Source organism: Pangasianodon hypophthalmus, chromosome 28 (genome assembly GCF_027358585.1).
Source record: "Pangasianodon hypophthalmus isolate fPanHyp1 chromosome 28, fPanHyp1.pri, whole genome shotgun sequence".
Taxonomy (NCBI): Eukaryota; Metazoa; Chordata; class Actinopteri; order Siluriformes; family Pangasiidae; genus Pangasianodon; species Pangasianodon hypophthalmus.
This window is the reverse complement of record NC_069737.1, coordinates 14,497,066-14,519,729: the sequence shown is the minus strand read 5'-3', so window position 1 is coordinate 14,519,729 and position 22,664 is coordinate 14,497,066. Positions and strand designations below refer to the sequence as shown.

Sequence of the window (22,664 nt, the reverse complement as noted above, 5' to 3'; positions counted from 1 at the left end):
CTTTTCTTATTAATCTCTCTTTGCACAAAATGTGTTCAGATGCTAAAAAGCTACAATCTTTAATTATCTAATAATAATAATAATAATAATAATAATAATAATACCTACCTTCAAAATTAGCCTTGTAGCTTCAGTGCAAAACTACTGAATCTATCGGAATCCTTCTGCTAGTCAACTGAAATGAGGAATTTTCTTTTTTCCTTCCATCAGCCAGCTCTCCCATAAAACGTGCTTCCTCTGAGACACGTGAAGCCACTTAAGTGCATCTTTTTCAAACTGCTGCTCGTGCTGCATCACAAGGCGGTGGAACATACTCAGAGGAAAGCGCTATCTGCCCTCTTCCGCATACATGAGCTCACAGCGTGCGATTGGCGATTGACAGGGGGAAAAAAAAGAGCGTATGATGCCCTTTGCTCCCTGGACTCCTCTCTAAGGATGGCTGTGGCATTGTCTGGATTTGAAAATCGTTTGATAGTTTTAAAAAAAAAAAAAAAAAAAAAAGAGAGAGAGAGAGAGAGAGAGAGAGAAGATTTGCAACCCAAAAAAGAAACCGAATACCAACACTCCTGCTTTTATTTACTGCTGCAGCAGAGCCACAGCCGTGTACACAATTTAAATAGAAAAATTCTACAAACTTATGTACAAGCAGAGTTTTCGTCTGGTTTTCTGAAAGATCCTTCGAAGGTGAACGTTAAAATGGCCGGTGTGTTTGGCAGCAGCGTTCACAGCAGCAGGAACTTCAGATCGGATCATTGATGAGAGCAGCACAAACAGAGGAACAGTGACAAACCAGAAGTTTCAAAAATCCTTTTCGTAGCTGTTGAGATGTAAAAGGGAATGTAGAAGGTTTTACAGATTTGCGACATCAGTGTGTTTACTGTAGTGTGTACTTTTGAACAGGTTTTCGTGTTACTCTGGATTCTACTACATCTAAAGAAACAAACATCGGACACCATCTATGTTAGGGTACGGAGAAAACTGTGTGAGACTGATGTGTGTGTGTGTGTGTGTGTGTGTGTGTGTGTGTGTGTGTGTGTGTGTGTGTGTGTGTTACTAGTGCCGAAATTAAATCACCTGCTAGTTATATGAGAGTGTGTATGTAATACTCAGTGTGTAATACTGATGATGGACACTAGAGGGAGACAAAGAAAAGCCAGAGCTTTACTCGTTACTAGTCGTTCACTGTTTCTTCTCTCACACACAGACTTTCCTTTCATTCCCTCATTCCTCACACACACACTATCTACTACGCTTCCTTTGTTTGATCAGAAACAGGTTCTCGGGGTCCCTGGCCGCTTTCCTCGCCCTTTTTTCCTCCTTGTGTTTCTTCTTCTTGCTCTTTTCCGAGCCGAACAGCACTCCCGGGCTTTTCCTCCCTCTATACGGCGGAGTGTGAATGAGCGCTCCTTTGTTACAGGGACTTTTCTGGAAGCTTCGGGGAAAGTCCTGTTCCTCGTTCATCGCATTTTGTTTCTGTTTCTTGTTCTTCTTCTTCTTCTTGCCCTCGAACTGGGGCGTGGCCGCGCTGTAAGGACCAGGTGTGCTTGCCGTCATGTTCTTCTTATTCTTCTTCTTGGGGACGGGTGTGTCGTCCTGCCAGTGCAGGTGTGTGTTGGGTTTGGGCGTGGTCTGAGCAGGGTGTTTAGGTGTGTGGGCGATGCGTCTCTTCGGGGTGTGTGTGTTGGGTGTGTGAGGGACTGGTGCAGACCGGAAATGTGTGTTTTTCGCTTTCTTTCGGGGAGGCTGGGGAGTGGGAGCGTCTTCGGCCTGCTCTAGAAGGCCGGCCTCTTGGAGCTCTGCAACACACACACACACACAATGATGCACTTGACTCTATATGAGTATCACTGTATTGTATCTTGTGTCATGTGACCTCCAGCTGTCAATCACATGGAGCTTTACTTTACTGACCTTTGGCTCGGAGGTGAGCTCGATGCTCTCTCCGTTTGATGTCGTGCTGGGTGTCGTACGAGGAGGCGAAAGGCAGCGTGGGATACGTTCCGTTAAACATCCTCCTGTCTGTGCACTCCTACACACACACACACACACACACACACACACACACACACACACACACACACACACAGACACACAGACACAAAACCTTAATCCTAAATGTAAAGTAAGGACTGTTGTGTTTTTAATACACTGTACTTGCATTATGTAATTTATGGGGATCTGGAAAATACGTGTGTGTGTGTGTGTGTGTGTGTGTGTGTGTGCACGGTAGTGAAGAATGACTCACATGGCCAAAGTGTCCCTTTCCAGAGCAGTTGTAGCAGTACGCAGGAGATCTGTGAGCGTCGGGATCAGGGGATTTGACCGGGGGTCCCGGCGTCGTCTGGAGGAAGAAAAAAACAGTATGATGTAAGAGAGATGCACAAATATTAAAATACACATTCGCACACAAGTCCATATATGGATATAGGAAGTAGGGCGTCGCTGCAAATCGTACGCGTGAATGCTCATGTTATTTATGATTTATTTCGTCAGCTGGGAACGGGAACCTCAAGTGTAACGGACTTGTTCATCTTATGTGATCCTCTTTGTGTGTGTTTAGTTGCACCTTCATCCTGCCCTCATTCTATTACCCAAACACACACGCCTCCGTTTATTCACTTCCCCGACGCGCGCTGTGAATAAGAGAGATTGCTTATAACCTCACTCTCTCTCTCTCTCTCTCTCTCTCTTTCATACACATTCCCATTTCTTCTTTTCCATTAAGCAGATTGGAGCGAGTGATTACTGAGCCTATCAATGAAGCTCGGTAATACGCTCCTGATAACGCCGCCTTCCTTCAGAGAAAGTTGCTCTCTGTGTGTGTGTGTGTGTGTGTGTGTGTGTGTGTGTGTGTGTGTGTGTGTGTGTCCCATCTGGGCCCAGGAAGCCCAAAGGCGTTTCACGCTCCATCGCCCTCCGTAAATACGCTCCGATAAAGAGAGTAAGCCGACTGCCGTGTGTGTGCGTGTGTGTGTGCGTGTGTGTGTGACAGTAAAAGCGACTGCACATGTGATTCCATCATATTTTAAATGTTCTCTGTCTCATCCCCACATTCTCTCGCTCTCTTTCTTTTTACAAGAGAGTGAAGAGATGGAGGGATGAATTGTGATGCTGGTCATTATCGGCTCGGCCCTGCGCCTCCATCAGCATCACAAAGGCCAGACAGATCAGAGACCTGCTCTAACCCCCAGCGTCTCCCCACAGCCCCTTCCACACCCTGTCTGCAGAGAGTCGGGCGAGTGACATCGAGAGTGTTATGGGTTTAGAGAGAGAGAGAGAGAGAGAGAGAGAGAGAGAGAGAAGGGAACACTGATGTACCATATCCCTTTTCATGTCAGTGTAATTGTAAATGTAATATGCCTGCTTATTAGGGTATTTACGGTAGCCCTGCTATTCTAGCAGTTACGGTAATTTTCATTCGTTAGCCATCCGTTATCGACTCGATTCCTGTTCTTTCTGCTGTTTTCTGCGTTTCGCTCACACTCACGGATGAGTGACCATTAAAGGTGCAGTCTATAACTTTTCAAACCCTCTGCTGTCGAATAAAGACATTACATTTGTGATGAAAACATTGACAAACCTTCACCACCCTCTTTCACACAATCAGTTTTTCCTAAATTATCTCTGAAATCAGATGATTATTAAATCACTTTTAAACATTACAAACAGCACCTTTACATAAAAAAACAACAACATTTAAATCGGGGTTAAAGCTTTACTTTAATATTGCTTTACTTATGAGTCAGAGCTAGTTTTTATATAGACTGCCACTTTAAATTGTTTTCATCTTTCAGAATCTGACATCACTAGCGATAACTAAACTAATACGTGCACCTTTAATGACCGTTAAGTATTTGTTCGCTGAAATGTCCGTGGACGTTTCTCATTTCTTTGGGGGCAGAAAAACTACTAAAGAAACGATTTCTGTCACATACTCGAGCTACGCCTCTTTTTTCCTAATTAAGGGAAGGTAACAAACCCACATGCTACTGTAGAGCGCCCCCTGGCTGTGTGTGTGAGAACATCTGATTAGACGAGTCTAGAATCTAATCTCTCTATTTTACGTAGAATATTTACTAAACACGTACTTGGGTATATTTTTAAAACTCGCATATTTATATCCATGAGGCTAAGAGACGTGTGAAGAAAGCTCTGAAAGGTATTTTTTTTATTTCGTGGACACATTAATGTACAATTTCCTTCCTCATTCTTGCTATACGTCCATCTCCTGCTCCGTTTCTAACACACATCTCCATTTTGTCGCTCATCTCTCATGCAAATTGGCCTGTGAGACACACACACACGCACACACACACACACACTCCTCCCCCTTCCCTTGACCTTGAGCTCCCGTTACTGCGCTTGGCCTCAAAGGTGGAAGAAGAGAGCGAGGGAACAAAAAGCCCCCTCCGCTCGTCACCCACCCGCCCTCACACACACCGTCCGGTGCTCCATGCATAAAGCTCTGTAGCCCTATTAATTACCTCGCTTTTGTGTGCCTCTATCAGTCCGATCTAAACGGATTAGCAGGCCAGAGGGTGGTCTCTGATACGCTTGTGCTCGGCGGCCGAGAGTCAGTGGGTCACAGGACACACACACACACACACACACACACACACACACACACACACACACACACAAAGCCCATTTGTATGCAGTGATGAGACTCATAAATGCACGTAACTGTGTGTGATATGGTGAAATTAATACACTGTGACACTTGAAGGAATGAAGAGCAGCGAATCTTTTAACATCCTTTTATCACAGATACCTGCTGTAACAAGCGGTCAGGGAGAAGTGTCATTTTGGTCGTACCGAGCCTTTTTTCTCAGTAATTCACACACACACACACACACACACACACACACACACACACATCTGAGAGAAATGATTCCATTTTGTCTCACTTCTACAATCTCTTAGCTAGCTGAGTTCTCTATTACTTGCTAGCTTATGCTGTATGTGTCAATGTTTCCCTGTTGCATAGCAACCGTGTTCGCACTACGTTAACAACGGGAAATGGGAGTGTATCGTACGTTCCTCTTCCCAAGTCACAAAACTTATGATGAATTTTTTTTGCCCAAAATACATACAGTATGTAACCACACACAAGCACACACACACAGTTCTTGGCTGTATTTTTAATCCATTAGACACATGAAAATTTGTACTGTTACCAGTATGAATTTGGAGCGAACACACACACACACACACACACACACACACACTTGGAGAGAGACATGTACTGCGCGCACGCTCAAAATAAACAGTCTTTGTGTGCTTGGTGGATTAGAGGTAGGTCACAGGGACAATTTTGCATACGTTACTGAAAGGTGCTCTGTGTGTGTGTGTGTGTGTGTGTGTGTGTGTGTGTGTGTGTGTGTGTGTGTGTGTTTAGAAAGTTGCCAGGTTGAGAAATTCCACCCAACCGGATAACTGAGACAGAGTGAGAGGGTAAAAATGAGAGCGAGGGATTTAGGAGAAGAGGGAAGAGGAAGAGACAGACAGTGAAAGGGAGGAAGAAGGAAGAGAGGAAGGGAAAAAGGATGAGAAACAGAGAGAGAAGAGGGAGAAGAGAGAGACGGAATAGGGAGGATAGAGACAGAAAAACGATGGAGTGAGAGAGGAAAGAGGGAGGAAAGAGATGAACGTGTATGTACTTGATACAGAGTCGATCTGCAGGTATTAACCACAACGGCGTCAGAGGAGGAAATGTTCAGAATTCCAGTCTGCTACAATTAGTGAGGTACACTTAATTACAAACATCATTTGCATGTAAACACACTGAGTGCCACGTGCCACACAATGCTACACACACACACACACACACACACACACACACACACACACACACACACACACACACTCTTAATGGTGGCCACGCATGGGTGAATGTCAAAGGATTAATTCGGCACTGATGTGGAATCTGAAATGGCCGTTTAGAGGAATGTTGACGTCACTACCTCCAGGAGGCGCTCTAAAGCTGCAGCAGAGTCAGCGGCGTTTTACCTTTCTGCTCTCTTCAGGAAAAAAATAAAGCTGCTACAGCGTGGAACGTGATTGTATATGATACGCGTCTGGCTCAATACCTCTAATGAACACCGAACATGAAGTCGGGGTGAGCTGTTACTATAGAAACGATAACGTACCAGAACGAGCGCATCGAAATAAACCTGTGACTTGCTGCTGCACTACTGTCAGAGCTGCTGTTATAGAAAACTAATCAACCAATCAGACTGGACGAGAGACTTTAACAATGAAGATAAAGTCTGAGAGAGAGAGAGAGAGCGAGAGAGAGAGAGAGAAAATGGACTGAACAGCTTTATCTTCGAGTGGTCCTCAGCGCTCTGACAAGACATCCTGCTGAGATGCTCGCCCTGGGCCAACAATCAATACACACACACACACACACACACACACACACACTCTGGCAAATCAGAATACAGCCTTATATGTTAGTGATAAAGTAACATCCAATCCAATACTTTGTACATCAATACGGTGTGTTTTCTGTATCTATATTTAATTTGAGAGAGAATTCTTTATTTAATTAATTTAGATAATTATTTTTTTTTTTAAATCTTTGCTGTCTTAAATGGCTTTCAAACTACATTACATACAAAAACAACAGAAGTATAGACTCTGAGGCATATTTTATATATAATGTTCCCCCTTGTTTTTTAATACCCATTTTGTTGTTGATGCACACACACAAATATATATATATATACACACATACATACACACAAGTTGCTGAACATGTGGTGGTTTAATCTTCGTATTTAAGGACATGTTCATTGTTTTTTTTTTTTTCAATAAAATAAGTCACAAATTGTCTCAGTTCACTCACAGGGGGTTCAAAAACTTTTGAGTGGCAGTGTACATCGAAATTAGAACCTTCAGTAATACGATCTTTAGTCTTGTGCCTATTGAATAGTTTAGGATCTCAAATTAGACGCTTAATTCTCCAGTAATGTTTAAAAAAAAAAAAAAAACACTTAAAGTTCTAGTGTCACCTAACTATATTGTTATTAAAGCAAATTTGGTTCTTTTTAAAAATACAGACTAAAATCTGACATTTTGTAGCTTGGCTTCTGCAAATATTTAAAGGCACTACATCTTATTTGAAATCTTACTTGTTAAATTTCCCACTAAGAGTTAGAGATATGAAAAAAAAAATATCATATCACAATACAGGAATATCATTTCCATGATATACAGTATACAAACTGCCAGCAAATATTATTATTTAATATTATTTAATGTCTACAAAAAATTGTTTATCACTGAAGAAAAAAAAGTGTACAAAAATTTTACAATGATAAAGATTCAACACAAAATTTGAACATCTAATCAGCTGCTATATGAATAACGGGTGTAAACATCAGACTTCCCCAGGATACAATACGATTTCAACTGATATTTCACAACAACACACGGAATGTGAAGCTACGCTATGGTACGATACGATTTCGATTTATCGTCCGATCCTTATGTGACTGTGTTCAGAGTCTGGGGTTGGCCTAATGTTAAATTCACAAAGAAGGAAATCTCAGCTTACTCGCCTATTAAATAAACAGTAATAATTTATCAGGTTAAAAAATATGAATTATTTTTTACAAACCAGTTTTCGATAATAATCGGTTTACGACCTTTGCTTCAGTTCCTTATATCTCAGGAAGTTGTATTATCATTAATTAATCATAAATAAATCATAATCCCTTTATATATTGCCACTCTTGTTGTGTGAATTGTTAAGTTTCAACATCAGGTGACAAATCTCTTTCTTAAATATATAAAACACTCACTCACGCCACCAAATCAAACACACACACACACACACACACACACACACACACACAAACATTAAAACATGAAGCCAATATGATCAGTGAGTTTTGCTCCAATAATGCAATAATGCTGTAATTTTTCGTCTCAGGCAACAGATGGCGCTGTGAGTTTAGCGCTTCTCTGTTCCTACAAGCGGGACGATCTCACTCTCTCACTGTGTCTCTCACGAAACTGTCCTTTCTGTCCTCGCCGTCTCCTCGTCCTGTCCTCACTGTCCTTTACCAAGAAAACTGCCGTCTGTCCCCGTCTTTTTTAAAGCTTTGAACACAAACGTTTCATTTAAATACCATTAACAATATTAGACACAATTTTAGAAAAGCTAGTTTAAATGCTAATTATGTTTTTTTAGCTAATTTCATGCAGAATGTCCACAAAAACTGCGCACATTTTGTACGTCAACAATATTGCTATATTTTGTATATATCGGTCATTAAACATTTTAGACCTTAATGTTAATGTTGTTTTTGTTTAGAAACACATTGGAAGATTTTTTTCCCCCAGGTTTAAAGTTTTATCCTTTTTTATTCGTACACATGGACAATCTATTTTACTGTTTTAAATCTTTAGAAAAAGTTAAAACCTATATGATGTGGAATTGATTTTAAGTAATAACCAAAAAAAAAACATCAATTTATGCATGAAAGGGTTCAAGCAAAACATTCTGTTGACGCGAGTAGAAAATTTTCAGAGCGGCTGAAAGACAGACACGTGTACAGAAATCCAGACTTTGTAGTTTATGTTTTTTCTCCAAGCTCCTTTTCATAGGATGCGTTTAAAATTTTTAAACTTACGATAATGAAGCTACTGTAATGTCCAAACTGGATGATTTTTACTTGTGAAATTTGTTGTTGGTTGAAGCCACAGGGTTAATGATAAATCATACGTTTTATCATGTGACAATTTATTTAATAATATTTCTATAATAACATACTACTAATAACATACAGTGAATTTTTAGTCTCAATAAAAACAGTCTTAACATTTTTTTTTAATTCACTTTGTATAGTGATTGTTCAACAGTGAAATTTTGAATTTATTTCCCTTATTTATTTCTTTAAAATAATTTCTGGAAATTCTAGTATGTTCAGGTGAAACAGGCTCCATCAACAGTAATCGCTTTTTGTTTAAAAAAAAAAACAATTCTTATTTTTGATTGACAATTTATCGCTGTTTCCGATATCGCAATACAATATTTTAGCCACGACTATGTGTTTATCAGAATCTCGTCTCAGTGTATTTGTGTTAAACACTTTGATGTTATTGTTAATCGTGATAAAAATAAACACTGTGATATCAGTAGATATCAGATCTCTCGTATTAAACAACCAGCTTTCTCTCTTTCTCTCTCCTGGGTTTTGTGGCAGAGCCAGTCGAGTTTGGAGGTTGTTTGTTAGCGAACACAGGTGCAGACCACACACACACACACACACACACACACACACACACACGATAAATAGACCCAGTAGCAAGGACTGCTCTGACAGAATGCCTTTTCACACCTGAGTGGGCCGAGCGCAGGGCGACAGGCCACATCTCCCCGAAGTGTCACACACACACACACACACACACACACACACACACACACACACACACACACAGACGTACCTGCACTGTATTTAACTCTGAGCCCTCGAGTCTCAGATAGTTTAAAGGCCTTAAACGCCGTATGTTGAGGGTTGGTCCATTTAACTGCATTTACACACGCACACACACACACACACACACACACGCACACACGCGCGCACACACACACACACACACACACACACACACAGGCCAGGACCCAGAGGATCCCAGCAGATGGGTGCAGCCCAGCAGAACCGAACAGGTCCATATGAAACCATCATCCACTATTACACTCTATTATAAAGTGACTCAGAGCCCATTATATATCATTACAGCCGAGAGGCAACTGGAATCATAAAGAGAACGAACACACACACACACACACACACACACACACACACACACACACACACATACACATACACATACACACTCAGGTGTAATGAGTCAAGAATTAGTAAGACACCTGAAGGTCAAGGTAATAAAAAAAAAAAAAAAAAAAAGTTCTCTACTTCTGAGATCAATGCTAGAGGAAAATGGATGATGAGAAATAAATTATTAAAAAATCTCCAAAATGTAAAAAAAAAATTAAACAGTGTACTCTGTAACACGTAAAACAAATTAACAAAAATGAATTTCTTTACATTTTACATTTCTTTATTTTTTTTAATGTACATTTACATTTAAAAAAATCCTTCACTTCACATATTCTCTCTCTGAAGTTTAAAAAAAAAAAAAAAGTAAGCGTGCACTGTTATAATGTGGATTTTTTTTTAAATGAAGTGAAAGACAAAAATGATATTAAAAATCTAAAATTTAAATCAATCTTTTAAATTTTCACCTAAATTATTTTCAGTAATAGGGATAACGCATGATTATTCATTTGGAAAATTATCATTAATTTTAAATTAAAAAAAAAAAAGGAAACAAAATTATGTTCTGAAATTGTAATTCTAAATTTACTTCGGCTCGCTTCTGTCCATCTATCACATGTTTAAAAAGAAGAAGAAAAAATACCCTAATTTTCAAACCAAACACTGTTTCTGTTTCACTTTACTTATGCTGCCTCTCTGTACAAACAATAACGCCAGCAGAAAATTTAAAATTCTTACAGAATATAGGAATAAAATTAGAATTTTTATTTTATAACTTAAATCGACTGTTTGAATCTCCTTCACCTCGTGCTTTGTCTTTCTGTACACGAGTGCTAACCGTATGGCCTTTTCATTAGACAAGCTATCTAATTAGACTCTGTGTGTGTGTGTGTGTGTGTGTGTGATGGGTCGAGTGACTGCTCAGTGCCGTGCGATCCTGGCAGCCCATTTCATGCTTTATCACGTCTTTTAATTGACAAACAACCTGCTCTTTTCTCTTACACTGAGGTCTATATTCCAACACTCGTGTGTGTGTGTGTGTGTGTGTGTGAGAGTGAGTGTGCAGATGTTCCAGCTTGCCCCTTGACGTTTGGCAGTGTGTGTGTGTGACTGTCACATGCCTTCTCAGCCCCGTGAATCTTTGGGGAGCAAACGCTTCCTGAGTTTGCCAATTACCCACTTTACTCAATAACACACACACACACACACACACACACACACACGCACACACACACGCGCACACACACACGCGCACACACGCACGCACACACACACACACACGCACGCACACACACACACGCGCACACGAAAGAAAGACAGTCTGTGTGAGAGTTTTGACACTATGGGCACCTTTGCTAGTCCACTAAAAAAAGTGTGTGTGTATATATATGTGTGTGTGAGTATATATGTGTGTGTGAGTGTTAGCAGTGTGGGCACATTTGTCTGGTCCCCATAAATGTATGTGTGTGTGTGTGTGTGTGTGTGTGTGTGTGTGTGTGTGTGTGAGGTTTCTTACCGTGAGGTGATACTGCCTCCAGATGTCAGGACAGGCCTGTGTGGAGAGACAGAATGAAAGAAAGGCAGTTGAAACGACAGCTTTTGCAAGAAAATGACTAAACAAATGAAAATAAATGTGAACAAAAACGCAGTTTAAAACAGATCGAAGCGAATTGACTCCACGCTGCACCTTTCACGTGCACTTAAAACACTGAAACGGTGCTCCAAATTAGCCTCGTGTGTACATTACAGTACATTTCATTTTTTTGCCCACAGAGAAGACTGGAGTACAAACTCACACACATTATAAACCAGTGGAGTAACCGAACAATTGACTAATAATTGGTTGAATGAATAATACAGTAAATTCCCACCCACTAGCTAGCTATCAACTAGCTATAACACACTGCACTATTACAGAAGATGAGAGGACACATGTGAGAACTCCAGACTGACTGAAAAAGAGGCATCAAGTTAGCTAGCATAGCGTAACACATTCTAATAATTTGCATACCAGACCGTGATAGGCTCCAGCTATTTATAACGTACGCAATAAAACGTGACAGGGCGTGCTGTTATAGGAAAATAATCAACAACGAGCTTGCGTGATTACGCTAATTATTTTAAAAACGGTCCATCCTGTAGTGTTTTATTCCTCTTACATCGCAGTGATTTTTCAACAATTCATTTTTTTATTGATTAAAATACGACACTTTTTCCTCACACATTCCTTTTTATCCATTTATAGTTACATTTAATGTGGAACGTCTGCAAAACCAGTCCTGTTATCACTTACGTTTCAGCAGCTACGAACAATAGCTGCTCACAAGCTTCTCGTTTTCTCTCTTGAAGTTAATAAGACAAAAAGAGTGCAGCTTGTCATGTTACCGAGAAACCACAATGCGTAAACTCGTCTGTCCTGAAGACTTACTAACTGAAGCACTGACACTGGAGACTCCTTCCATTAATGCTAAATAAACATCTCTTTACAGAAAACTTCACCATATTGATGATCGTTCTTTGGTAAATAACAACACATTTTAAAATCTGTTCATTATTAGTCTGATGATTTGATTCCTGGTACATGATTCACAGTTTAATAATCATTTTTTTCCCTGAAAATGAATGCTAGTAGCGTTGTAAACGAGTGCTAGTGTTAAAAGCAGGGGGAGGAAAACTAGAAAACTGAAAGGCTTTAGGCTGTGAGTGTGACGTATGTTAAACGTTAAACGTGATAATGTCGGCTGATTCAGACTTTTAGTGTTCAAACGATGCAATGTTCATTAGATTTCATAATTTTCCCACCGTGTCATATATTTCGTCTCGATATATTGTTACAGCCTTACAGGTGACTGCTCTGTAAACTCAAAAACAACAGTTTACTTCATCACACACTTGTTCTTCCTTTAATCTTCCTCATTAACTCATCTTTCTTCTACCTAAAGTCTCTCTCAGTGGGCTTGTTGTCAGGAGGTGACGAGCAGTGCTTATGTGTGTGTGAGTTACACTCACGGCCTGTGAAGCGTCTCTCTTAATGAGGAAAGGAACAACCCAGGGGAAGGCCCCACACACACACACACACACACACACACACACACACACACAAGCAAGAAACTATCACTATCACACTCTGAATCAAGCACACAGAGCATAACCCTTTGCTCTCCACGCTGAAATGGAAGGAAACTGAAATCCGATGTCGGGTGCGATCCTGTAACGTGGATGTCACTCACGTCGGCGAAGTGGCCGGTCATGGCGCAGCGGTGGCAGCGTTTGTGCCAGTACGCTCTCTCCAGACAGTCGTCGTACGTGTGACCTGGAAGAGCGCAGTTCGAGCAGTGACGGTTCGGACAGGTCTTCATGAAATGGCCCTGAAGACCACACAACGAACAACATGGTGCCTTCTATACACATACACACACACACACACACACACACACACACACACACAGAGAGAGAGAAATATGTGAGACACAGTCAGGATCATTTACTTCACCTATTATTCAATACAGATCTCTGAGAATTATTTGCACATTCATATTCTAATACACATTTTTGACAAATGTGTATGTTATGTAAAATTTGGGCTGCGCTCCATTCTGAAGTGAACATGACTACACCCTACACCCTACGCCCTACACCCTACGCCCTACGCCTTACACCCTACACCCTACGCCTTACACCCTACACCCTACACCCTACGCCTTACACCCTACACCCTACGCCCTACACCCTACACCCTACGCCCGACGCCCTACGCCCTACACCCTACACCCTACGCCTTACACCCTACACCCTACGCCCTACGCCTTACACCCTACCCCTTACACCCTACGCCCTACACCCTACGCCCTCCATAAGCTGCACCCTACACAGTCACATCAGCAATAAGTCTCTGTATATCAGGTTTAAAAGCGACGGCCATTTGCAATACCATTCAGTGCCATTTTTATGTTTATTTCCCATACTCAGAGTTGAGTTAAGCGCTCATTACGAGGACTTAATACTGAAATTGTGCACATCATAACTGCAAACTTACGCACTATTCGGAAGTTATTAACGACAAACATAAATATGCCACTATTAATTCATTGTAAAAGTCCATGGAAATTTTTTTTTTTTTGCATTCAGTTCATTGGAAGAAACATTGTTTATCTCAAGGACCAATTTATTTCTAATAATAATGTTGGCATGGAGTTCTACTTGTTTTAAATATTTATGTGCTGAATCAAGTGCTATTTTAAATACTTCAGTCGCCGACTCTGAATCCCGTAACGAGCGATCTGACTGAGCAGCATAAACTTCCATAACGCTGTCACCTCCTTACAGAGGCAAACAAACAGAGGGAACTGCACAAAGGACGAGCTGTTCACTGAGGAAATGATCAAAAACGCCTGTCTGAGATTCCCGTAAGCGCGAGAGGGTGAATGTTTGTAGGATTTAAACGGAACTATCAATGCAACCAGCTGATGAACTAGAATTAGATTATGGAATTGATCCAATCAGGGTCAAGGTCACGGTAAGGTCAAATGGCTGAAAGGACTAGTCTTGTTAGACGTGGAAGCATCCCAGCCGAATTCTACTTGTTTTAAATATTTTTCGTGGCCCAAATGTGCTGGATCAAGTGCTATTTTAAATATTGACACAACTTTTGAACTTACGTCACCGACTCTGAGTGTGAATTTGACATAGCACTACTTTTAGCTGTTTTATTCTTTTTAGCTACAATTTACTATTAATAATTGCAACATTCTTATCCTAAACGTAATGTCCGATCTATAGCTAATGGTACTGAGACGAAGTATCAGTCGATTGTTCTCTTTTTCCAAAAAAATAAATAAATAAATAAATAGACTATTTTGTAAGGTCCCAACTGGAACGAATGTACAAATAGCTGCCTCTTGTGCACCCTCCTATGAAGTGCTCTGACAGGCTTCATTACTTCCTTACAGAATGGAGCACAGCCTTGGTCATCAGTGTGGGATTGTGGGAAACGTAGTACCTTGGGAGTGGGGCAGTTTTTGGAGAGGTGGCCGAGCTTGTTGCAGTTGCGGCAGGTGACCGTCTTCTCGGTGTAGTAGCGGTTTGAGACGCGCCTCAAGCCGGCGCCTTTGTTGCAGATCTGAGCCTACACACACACACACACACACACACACACCCCCACACACCAAACAATGTTTTATCTCAACAGACATGTCTGCTAGTCTAATCATTAGACTGCTAGCTTTAAAATCAACTCAACTGATGACACCAGGGTCAATCAGAGCTACTTGCTGTAGATATGTTTTACCCACAATGCACTGCTCTACTGCGTTATTGTACTGGCTTCACAGGAGCGAATACTGAAATTACACCAACATGAGGTACATATGATTTATTAAATCTGTGTAAAGGAGTAACAGATCTTGGTGCAGAGATGTTGTATGAGGTCAGAGTCGGGGTGGCACTCGGGGTGGCACTCGGGGTGGCGGGGCTTATTCTGTAGGTTCGATCAGGCCACGCCCCTGACCACAAGCTTGCATGAGAATGACACATGCGGAAAACCATGCTTACAGTTCTTCTCTTCGTAGGACATTCAGGTAACGTCTGGGAACATGAATTACACTTAGTCTCTGACCTATTTGTACTACGGCAGAAGTGTTTTCTACTAAACGGTGTAAACGCAAACGTAAAGATGATTATGGGGTGATTGATGCGACAACATTATCGTATCAAGGTACATGAAGACTTTTCTACAATAAATATCTCGATATAGAGGCAACCAGGAAAGCAGTCATGATGCATATTAAAAAAAAAATCTTCAATTGATAGTTTTATTTACGAAAATTGGGTATTAGAAAACACCCAAAAACCCTGAAAATAACTTTTAACATTGTTAAGGCTTCAGTACAAAATTAAAATTGTATCAGTTGCTTCTAATTTGTGAATAGTTTTAAAAACAATGGCGATATTTGCTATATCTTAGAAAAATGACCTAATTTATCACAATATCAATATCATAATATTAATAATAAAATTGTTTATTATTATTATTATTATTATTATTATTATTATTACTCCTATTTAAGATATGACTCCATTCTGTACAGACGTTTTTGTCGAGGTTTGTGCATTTAGGACACGAGTGTGTGCTGAGAATCGTGAATTAAACGTGAGCTCGTACCTCCTTGTCTTTGTCCGAGACGGCCCAGTTCTGCGCGTCACCTCCGATGCTCACAAACTCTACAGAAAAAAGAGAGAGCGAGAGAGAGAGAGAGAGAGAGAAGGAAACACATGATCATTACTGTACATATAGTGATTAGTGTGTGTGTGTGTGTTTGTTTTCAGGAAGGCCAACTCCCCTGATTTGTCCGTATTTATATAAATCTCTAGAGACAGACTTGAGTGAGAGACAGTTAGCACAGTGATACACAGCTGCACCGCTGTACTGTACACACACACACACACACACTTCTCTCATTTGCATACATGTATTTTTGTGTTAGTGTTCCAAAACTGTGTGAGAAAGTGGCTAATATTGCTAAATAAATAAAGAAAGAAAGAAAGGAAGAAAGAAAGAAAGAAAATCATGGCAAAATATCACAGTATCATGATAAATGTTAATGAGTCAGCATTTTTAAATATGTTTCTAAATTTCTTTTCAAACTAGTCAAAATTCATAATGGAGAATAAGCGATGACATCCCACGATGCACTGCAGCACGTCAGAGTCCACACGATCATATAAAATACCCATAATGCACCACAGGTCGGGGCCGGACACGAGACACGGCGCGAGACTGCGTTTATTTTTCGGTGTCATGTTCAGGAAGTTTTGAGTGTGGCGGGATTTGTCATGCAGATTGTCCTGTGTGTGTGTGTGTGTGTGTGTGTGTTGCCCTAGTGCCCCTCACACACACACCCCTAAATGACCCCACTACAATAGACAGGAAACATTTCCTTTAATCCTGATATCCCCCTTTTCCCCTCTGTCTCTCTCACTCACACACACACACACACACACACACACCTCCGCATTATGATGTGGGGGGGATCCGTCTCGTCAGTCACGGGCCAGCAATCACACGGAGCGAGGGAAAGGAGGAGCTCGGTATGATAATCCGGCCACGGCTATTCACAGTGACACTGACACACACACACACACACACACACACACACACACACACACACACGATTTATGACCATCGCAGTGAGCAAGTCGACTCGCACGTCTAATATCAAATCAAATGTACACGGCAAAACTGGGCATGACATCTTTCCTTCTCTCTCTCTCTCTCTCTCTCTCTCTCTCACACACACACACACACACACACACACACACACACACTGACCCAGGCAATGGGTCCTCCCTCCCCCTACCACATGGGGTGCTAGAGAGATGCATTAAAGAGTGAGACAGATTGAGAGACAGAAACCGATGGAAGAGCAAAAAAGTGATAGAAAGAGTAAGATAAAGAATAAGAGAGAGAGCAAAAGAGACAGAGAGAGGAGATGGAGATAACAAGAAAGAGAACAAGACAAATAGAAAGATAAAGAAAAAGCAAGCAAAATAGAGGGAGAGTAAACAAGTAGGAGAGATACAGAAGGAGGGGGGGAGAGAGAGAGAAAGAGAGAGAGACAAATAAAAAAGAGAAAGAACCGGGAAATAATGAAAGAGTATTTAAGAGGGCATTGGAGAACAAAAACAACAGAGAGAGAGAGTGAGAGGGAGAGAGGGAGAAACAGACAGCAAAAAGAGAAATAGAGAAATGGACAGAGAGAGACAATCAGAGAAATAGTTGGACAGAGCGAGAGAGAGAGAGAGATAAACAGAGATAAAAAGAGGAGAGATAAAGAAAGAGATGGTGAGAGAGACAAGAAGAGAGACAAGAAGAGAAACCAAGAGACAGACAGAGAGAGAGAGATGGCAGGAGAGAGAATTTGAAAGAAACAGAGATGAAGAGAGAGAGAGAGTGACAAAGTGACAGAAATAGAGATGAAGAGAACAAGATGAAGGGAGAGACAGAGAGAGAAATAGAGAGAAAGAGAGAGACAGAGAAATAAAGAGGTGAAGAGAGAGACAGTGAGAGAAAGATACAGAGAGAGAGAGAAAGAAAGATGAAGAGAGAGCGACAGTGAGAGAGACAGAGAGAGAAATAGAGAGATGAAGAGAGAGCGACAGAGGGAGTTAGACAGAAAGTGAGACAGAGCGTTGAGAGAGATCTCCAGCGAGACGGAGGGGAAGAGAAGGAGAAGAAGCGAGGGATGAAGAGTGGAGTGATAGCGGGGGAATAGTGACAGATGTTTTGTGTCAGTCCCCTCGGTACGCTAATTAATATAAAGCTACACATACACAACTCACTGTGTTCATGCTAGCTGAGTAACAGTGTGTGTGTGTGTGTGTGTGTGTGTGTGTGTGTGTGTGAAAGAGAGAGAGAGAGAGAGAGAGAGAGAGAGAGAGAGATGCTGCCGTGTGTCACACACTCCTCCGAGAACCCCAGCACTGCGCCCGAGACGCTAATTAAGCATAAGCGCTAGCTCTTACCCGTGTGTGTGTGTGTGTGTGTGTGTGTGTTACCTGAAATGCTCCTACAAGAGAAGCATCCGATCACACGCGGAGACGGAGAGAAGTTAGCGTTAACATTACAAGTGTTATGTAGCTGTCTGAACATCTGAACATGGGAAAAGATTGGAACGAAAAAGAGCAGGAGAGAGAGAGCACAAAAAAGGCAGAAAGATAACGAGAAGGATAAAGAGAGATGGAGGGAAGGGAATCATTGAAAAGAATTAAGACAGTGAGGTAAAAAGGGACAGAACAGAGAAAAAAGGACAGAAAGAAGAGAGAAAGAATTTTAAATATCGAGAGAGAGAGAGAGAGATGGAGAATGAGACAGAATAAGAGCGACAGAGAGAAAAAGAAAGAGAGAGACAGAGACAGAGAACTGAACTGAGAGACACAGAAAAGAAATGAGTGAGAGATAATGAGAGAATAAGAGAGAGAGAGAAAAAAGTGAGAGAAAAAGAGAGAGAGAGAGAAAGAGAGATGAAGAAAGGAGAGTGAGAGAGAGAATGAAACGGAATAACTCAGATAAGCGCTCTACACAACCGTGGTGAGCAGAAAAGCATCTCACACCACGCGACAAGCTTCTAGAAATTTCTTAACAGGAACGTCATCACACTCCCGTATGTGTGTGTGTGTGTGTGTGTGTGTGTGTGTGTGTGTGTGTGTGTAGGTGTTCACAGAACTGCTGAAATTCGGGTCAAACAGAGGGAAAGGACAGTTCATAAGGATCAAAGCAACGGCACATGTAAGCCACACACACACACACACACACACACACACACACACTTCAAAATCCCCTCTGTCTCCCATAACAACCTCCTTCAAGTGTAACCGTGGCCTTCCAGACCACGACCGGGGGGTTTCACCCCAAAACCTGATCAAAGTCCACACACACACACACACACACACACACACACACACACACACACACACACACACCACGTTAACCAGTTTTTGTAGGTGCTGCCGGACAAAAGGCAGCGGAAGAGCGACCGAGAGTCAGATTAATACAGAGCGAGGGGACAATGGAGGGAGGAAACGAAGGAACGAGGGAACGAGGGGTGAGAGGGAGTGAGTGAAAGGTGGGATCGAAACGAGCGTCTGAAATGACGCCGCCGAGGTAGTGACTCGTTCGAGACGCACGTTCACAAAAAACAACGTACAAAATGGTGTCAGTGTAGCTTCCGATCACTTTCTTCTTTCCAGTTACTGAGCACCAGGGTCAGACTCAGGTAGGAGGCGGGGCCTAAAGGTTAGAGGCGGAGTTATGTATCAGGTAAATATTAAAATTCATCGGGGGGAAAAGCGTCCTCATGATTTTTGTATAATAGTGTTACTTAAAACAACAGGTTGTGTATACCTGATGTATATGGACGTGTGAGTACACACACACACACACACACACACTTTCGGACACACTCCGCTGGTTATAAATGTTGAGGTGAAAGACCCCCGGAGAGGCAGACGCGGGGGGTCAGCGGCGCTGCCATGGACCACGGAGCAAACGCATTACGCTGCCATTCAGACCTTAATCTAATCAAAGGGTGGTAGGCGCGCACACACACACACACACACACACACACACACACACACACACACACACACACACACGGACGCTTGCTTGAGCAAAGGCATCTCCTTTTTCCTTTCTGCTTTGCGTAAATCTCTCTCTGCCCTCCTTCATGTATCCCTTATTCCCATCTCTCTTCACTCCTCTTTCCTTCCTTTTGGATCCTTTCATCTCTTTCCCTCGATCGCTCGTACCTGGAATAAGACACGGGAATCGCTACAGGCCACACGCTTCGATTTCCATTCCACGGAAATAAAATTCGATCCTTTATGCATGTCTGTTTCTATTTTTATCGTCTACATCACGACCACTTGGTTTCGTCCGCTAGATTTTCAATAATCGTTCCAAATTTCAGAATGTTTACATGCCCAAAAAAAAACCAAATGGGAATGTTTAAGATGACTCACATGATGCAAATAAAGCGCTCTGAATAAATTCCTGTCGTTTACGGCACACACTTCACTAAACCGAAAAAAGAACAAAGTGTGTGTCTCAAACGTGATATTAAATTACATGCACTATGTCGTACCCTACGTAGGGAGCATGTATAGTGAATAGGAAGCCATGTTGCGGATTTTTATGTGGAAGTGAATATCAGGAACAAAAAAACAAAAAAAAGATCACTGTGGGCAAATAAAGGAAGACAAATCTCAAATATTAAAAGGAATAAAAAAAATTTCATTTTTCTTTTGCTTTTATGTGATGTTCCAAATTTCCAACAATGTACATATCTATCTATCTATCTATCTATCTATCTATCTACACAGAATATCAACTGCTAATAGACTCATTTAAAATCACATGCTTTAAATTACTACATTTTTTAAATACTAAAAAATGTAAACGAAATATTATCAATAGCCCTGTAACCCATAATAATGTTTATAATTTTTCCCCAGAAATGGTGGCTTGTTTAAATTCAAAATCAACCCGAGAACACACTTATGCATAAGACTTCCCAACCTGAAAGGTGTAATATATATTAAGTACCACTTCACACTTTCAGGTCGCAGAATCCACCATTTCCTCGGGCCAATCGGAAGGTGCCATGCAAATAAGTGCGGTGAAATGCATCATGGTCCGTGATCACACCGCAGTGAGTTAGGTGAGCAGTGGAGAGTGGGAGCGTGAAAACCGAGCGGCGTGTAGCGATGAACACACACACACACACACACACACACACTTCACACTTACACAGATAGAGAGACTAACGAGGTTTTTTTTTTCTCATCCGTGATCTCTTTCACTCTCGCCGCAGATCGATAGATGTACAGGCTGATTATGGATTACAGCATGTTTCGCTTTCGCTCTCCCTCTCCCTAACTCGCCGTTTTTGAAGCATCACTAAGGAACCGAGTTACATGGATTACACTGACATCTCTATCTGTCACACGTTACCCACTTGGTACTGTCCGTAAACACACACACACACACACACACACACACACACACTCGCAGTGCGCTTATACATCTAATATCCATTTTCTCTTCGAGTGTACGCACTGCCTCGTACCCTCAACCTCAGGTCAGTCCTCCACTCATCCCTGATTGTCCTCTTTAAGAATTATTCGTGCAATTTTTTCTTCAAAATGGTCAAAATAAACAAAAAAAATAATAATGTCTGTGCTAGCCAATCAGAGAGTATTTTTCTTTCTGCTCTGGTACAGAACAAAGATCCAGCTACATAAAATTCTTCCGAATAAACGACTGACATGACTAAACTGCGAAAACACTTAGCTTTTAATGCTTAGATAATGGCTATAAATAAAACATTTCAAAGTGGTTCCTTTTTGTTTCGCAGTGGTGCTTCATGCTACAAACTCTGAACAGATATAAACATAAACATGCTTCTACATCCAATCGTCAGTTCGCTACTCAGACTAGAGTGAAAAATCTACGAAAGTCTGTGAAATCTCTAATATCTCTAGCCGTGTAGCTAGTCTCTGATCCAGTGAGCTGCCTTCAGCTAAATAATTTACATAAATGCATGTGATTGGTTATATCACTACAGACGCGATTTTTAGAAAACAAAAGTCGCTGAACTACAGCCAGTTTTTTTTTTTTTTCATTGTCTCTGCTATAGTATTTTTCGAAGTACTTGGTTCGTGTGTCGCAGTCTGCTAGTTGAAGAGCCCTGGTATAAATTGTATTAAGGAAATCTACACAAACGGTGTGTGATAATCAGAAAAAAATATTTATACTTATTTTCTTTCCCCAATCTGAATAAATGACCGCACTGCTGCTAGAGTTTTACTGTATTTGTATACTGTATTTGCTGTATTTATACTGTATTTTTGTGATAAATTGCAATATTAGATTAGACGGTTCTCATATCTTGAATTTATCACATTGTTCCACCCCTAACTGAACACAAAGCCAAGGCAGAATTTGTCTGCATGAAACACAGGAGTAGTGACGACTTCCAGAAGTTTCCATGATAACAATATTTTCTTAATTGGACATATATCGCAATATATTGTATATCTGATAATCAATTCAGTCTACATTCAGTATTGTTTAGCTGCAGTCAGTAATGCCTCACAGATACTAATAGAAGAGTGTGTGTGTGTGTGTGTGTGAGATGACCTCGAGCGACATCTATAAAGACATACGGTGCAGCTTGTTCTCGGTCCCCTAACCAGACTCTGACAATCACCATTCCTTCATTACTACAAAATAAGGGCACAGGGCCAAATCTACCCATAATGCTGAGCAGCATGCTGTGGGTACCGCCATGCTCGGGGCACTCTGTGACCCTGTGTTTT

The 22,664-nt window shown here is 41.3% G+C and overlaps 1 protein-coding gene across 1 annotated transcript in view; it reads right to left on the bottom strand.

Moving 5' to 3' along the window:
- Positions 1–555: 555 nt before the first annotated feature.
- The window catches only part of zcchc7 (zinc finger, CCHC domain containing 7), a 43,787-nt gene continuing 21,678 nt past the window's right edge, over positions 556–22,664 (bottom strand). The window contains exons 3-9 of the mRNA XM_034301106.2: positions 15,952–16,010; positions 14,791–14,916; positions 13,022–13,192; positions 11,308–11,343; positions 2,246–2,341; positions 1,912–2,029; positions 556–1,796 (exon numbers count right to left, since the gene is read on the bottom strand). Coding sequence (XP_034156997.2) covers positions 1,240–1,796; positions 1,912–2,029; positions 2,246–2,341; positions 11,308–11,343; positions 13,022–13,192; positions 14,791–14,916; positions 15,952–16,010 — 1,163 coding nt within the window. The 3' untranslated portion in view covers positions 556–1,239. The remainder of the gene's footprint in view (positions 1,797–1,911; positions 2,030–2,245; positions 2,342–11,307; positions 11,344–13,021; positions 13,193–14,790; positions 14,917–15,951; positions 16,011–22,664) is intronic.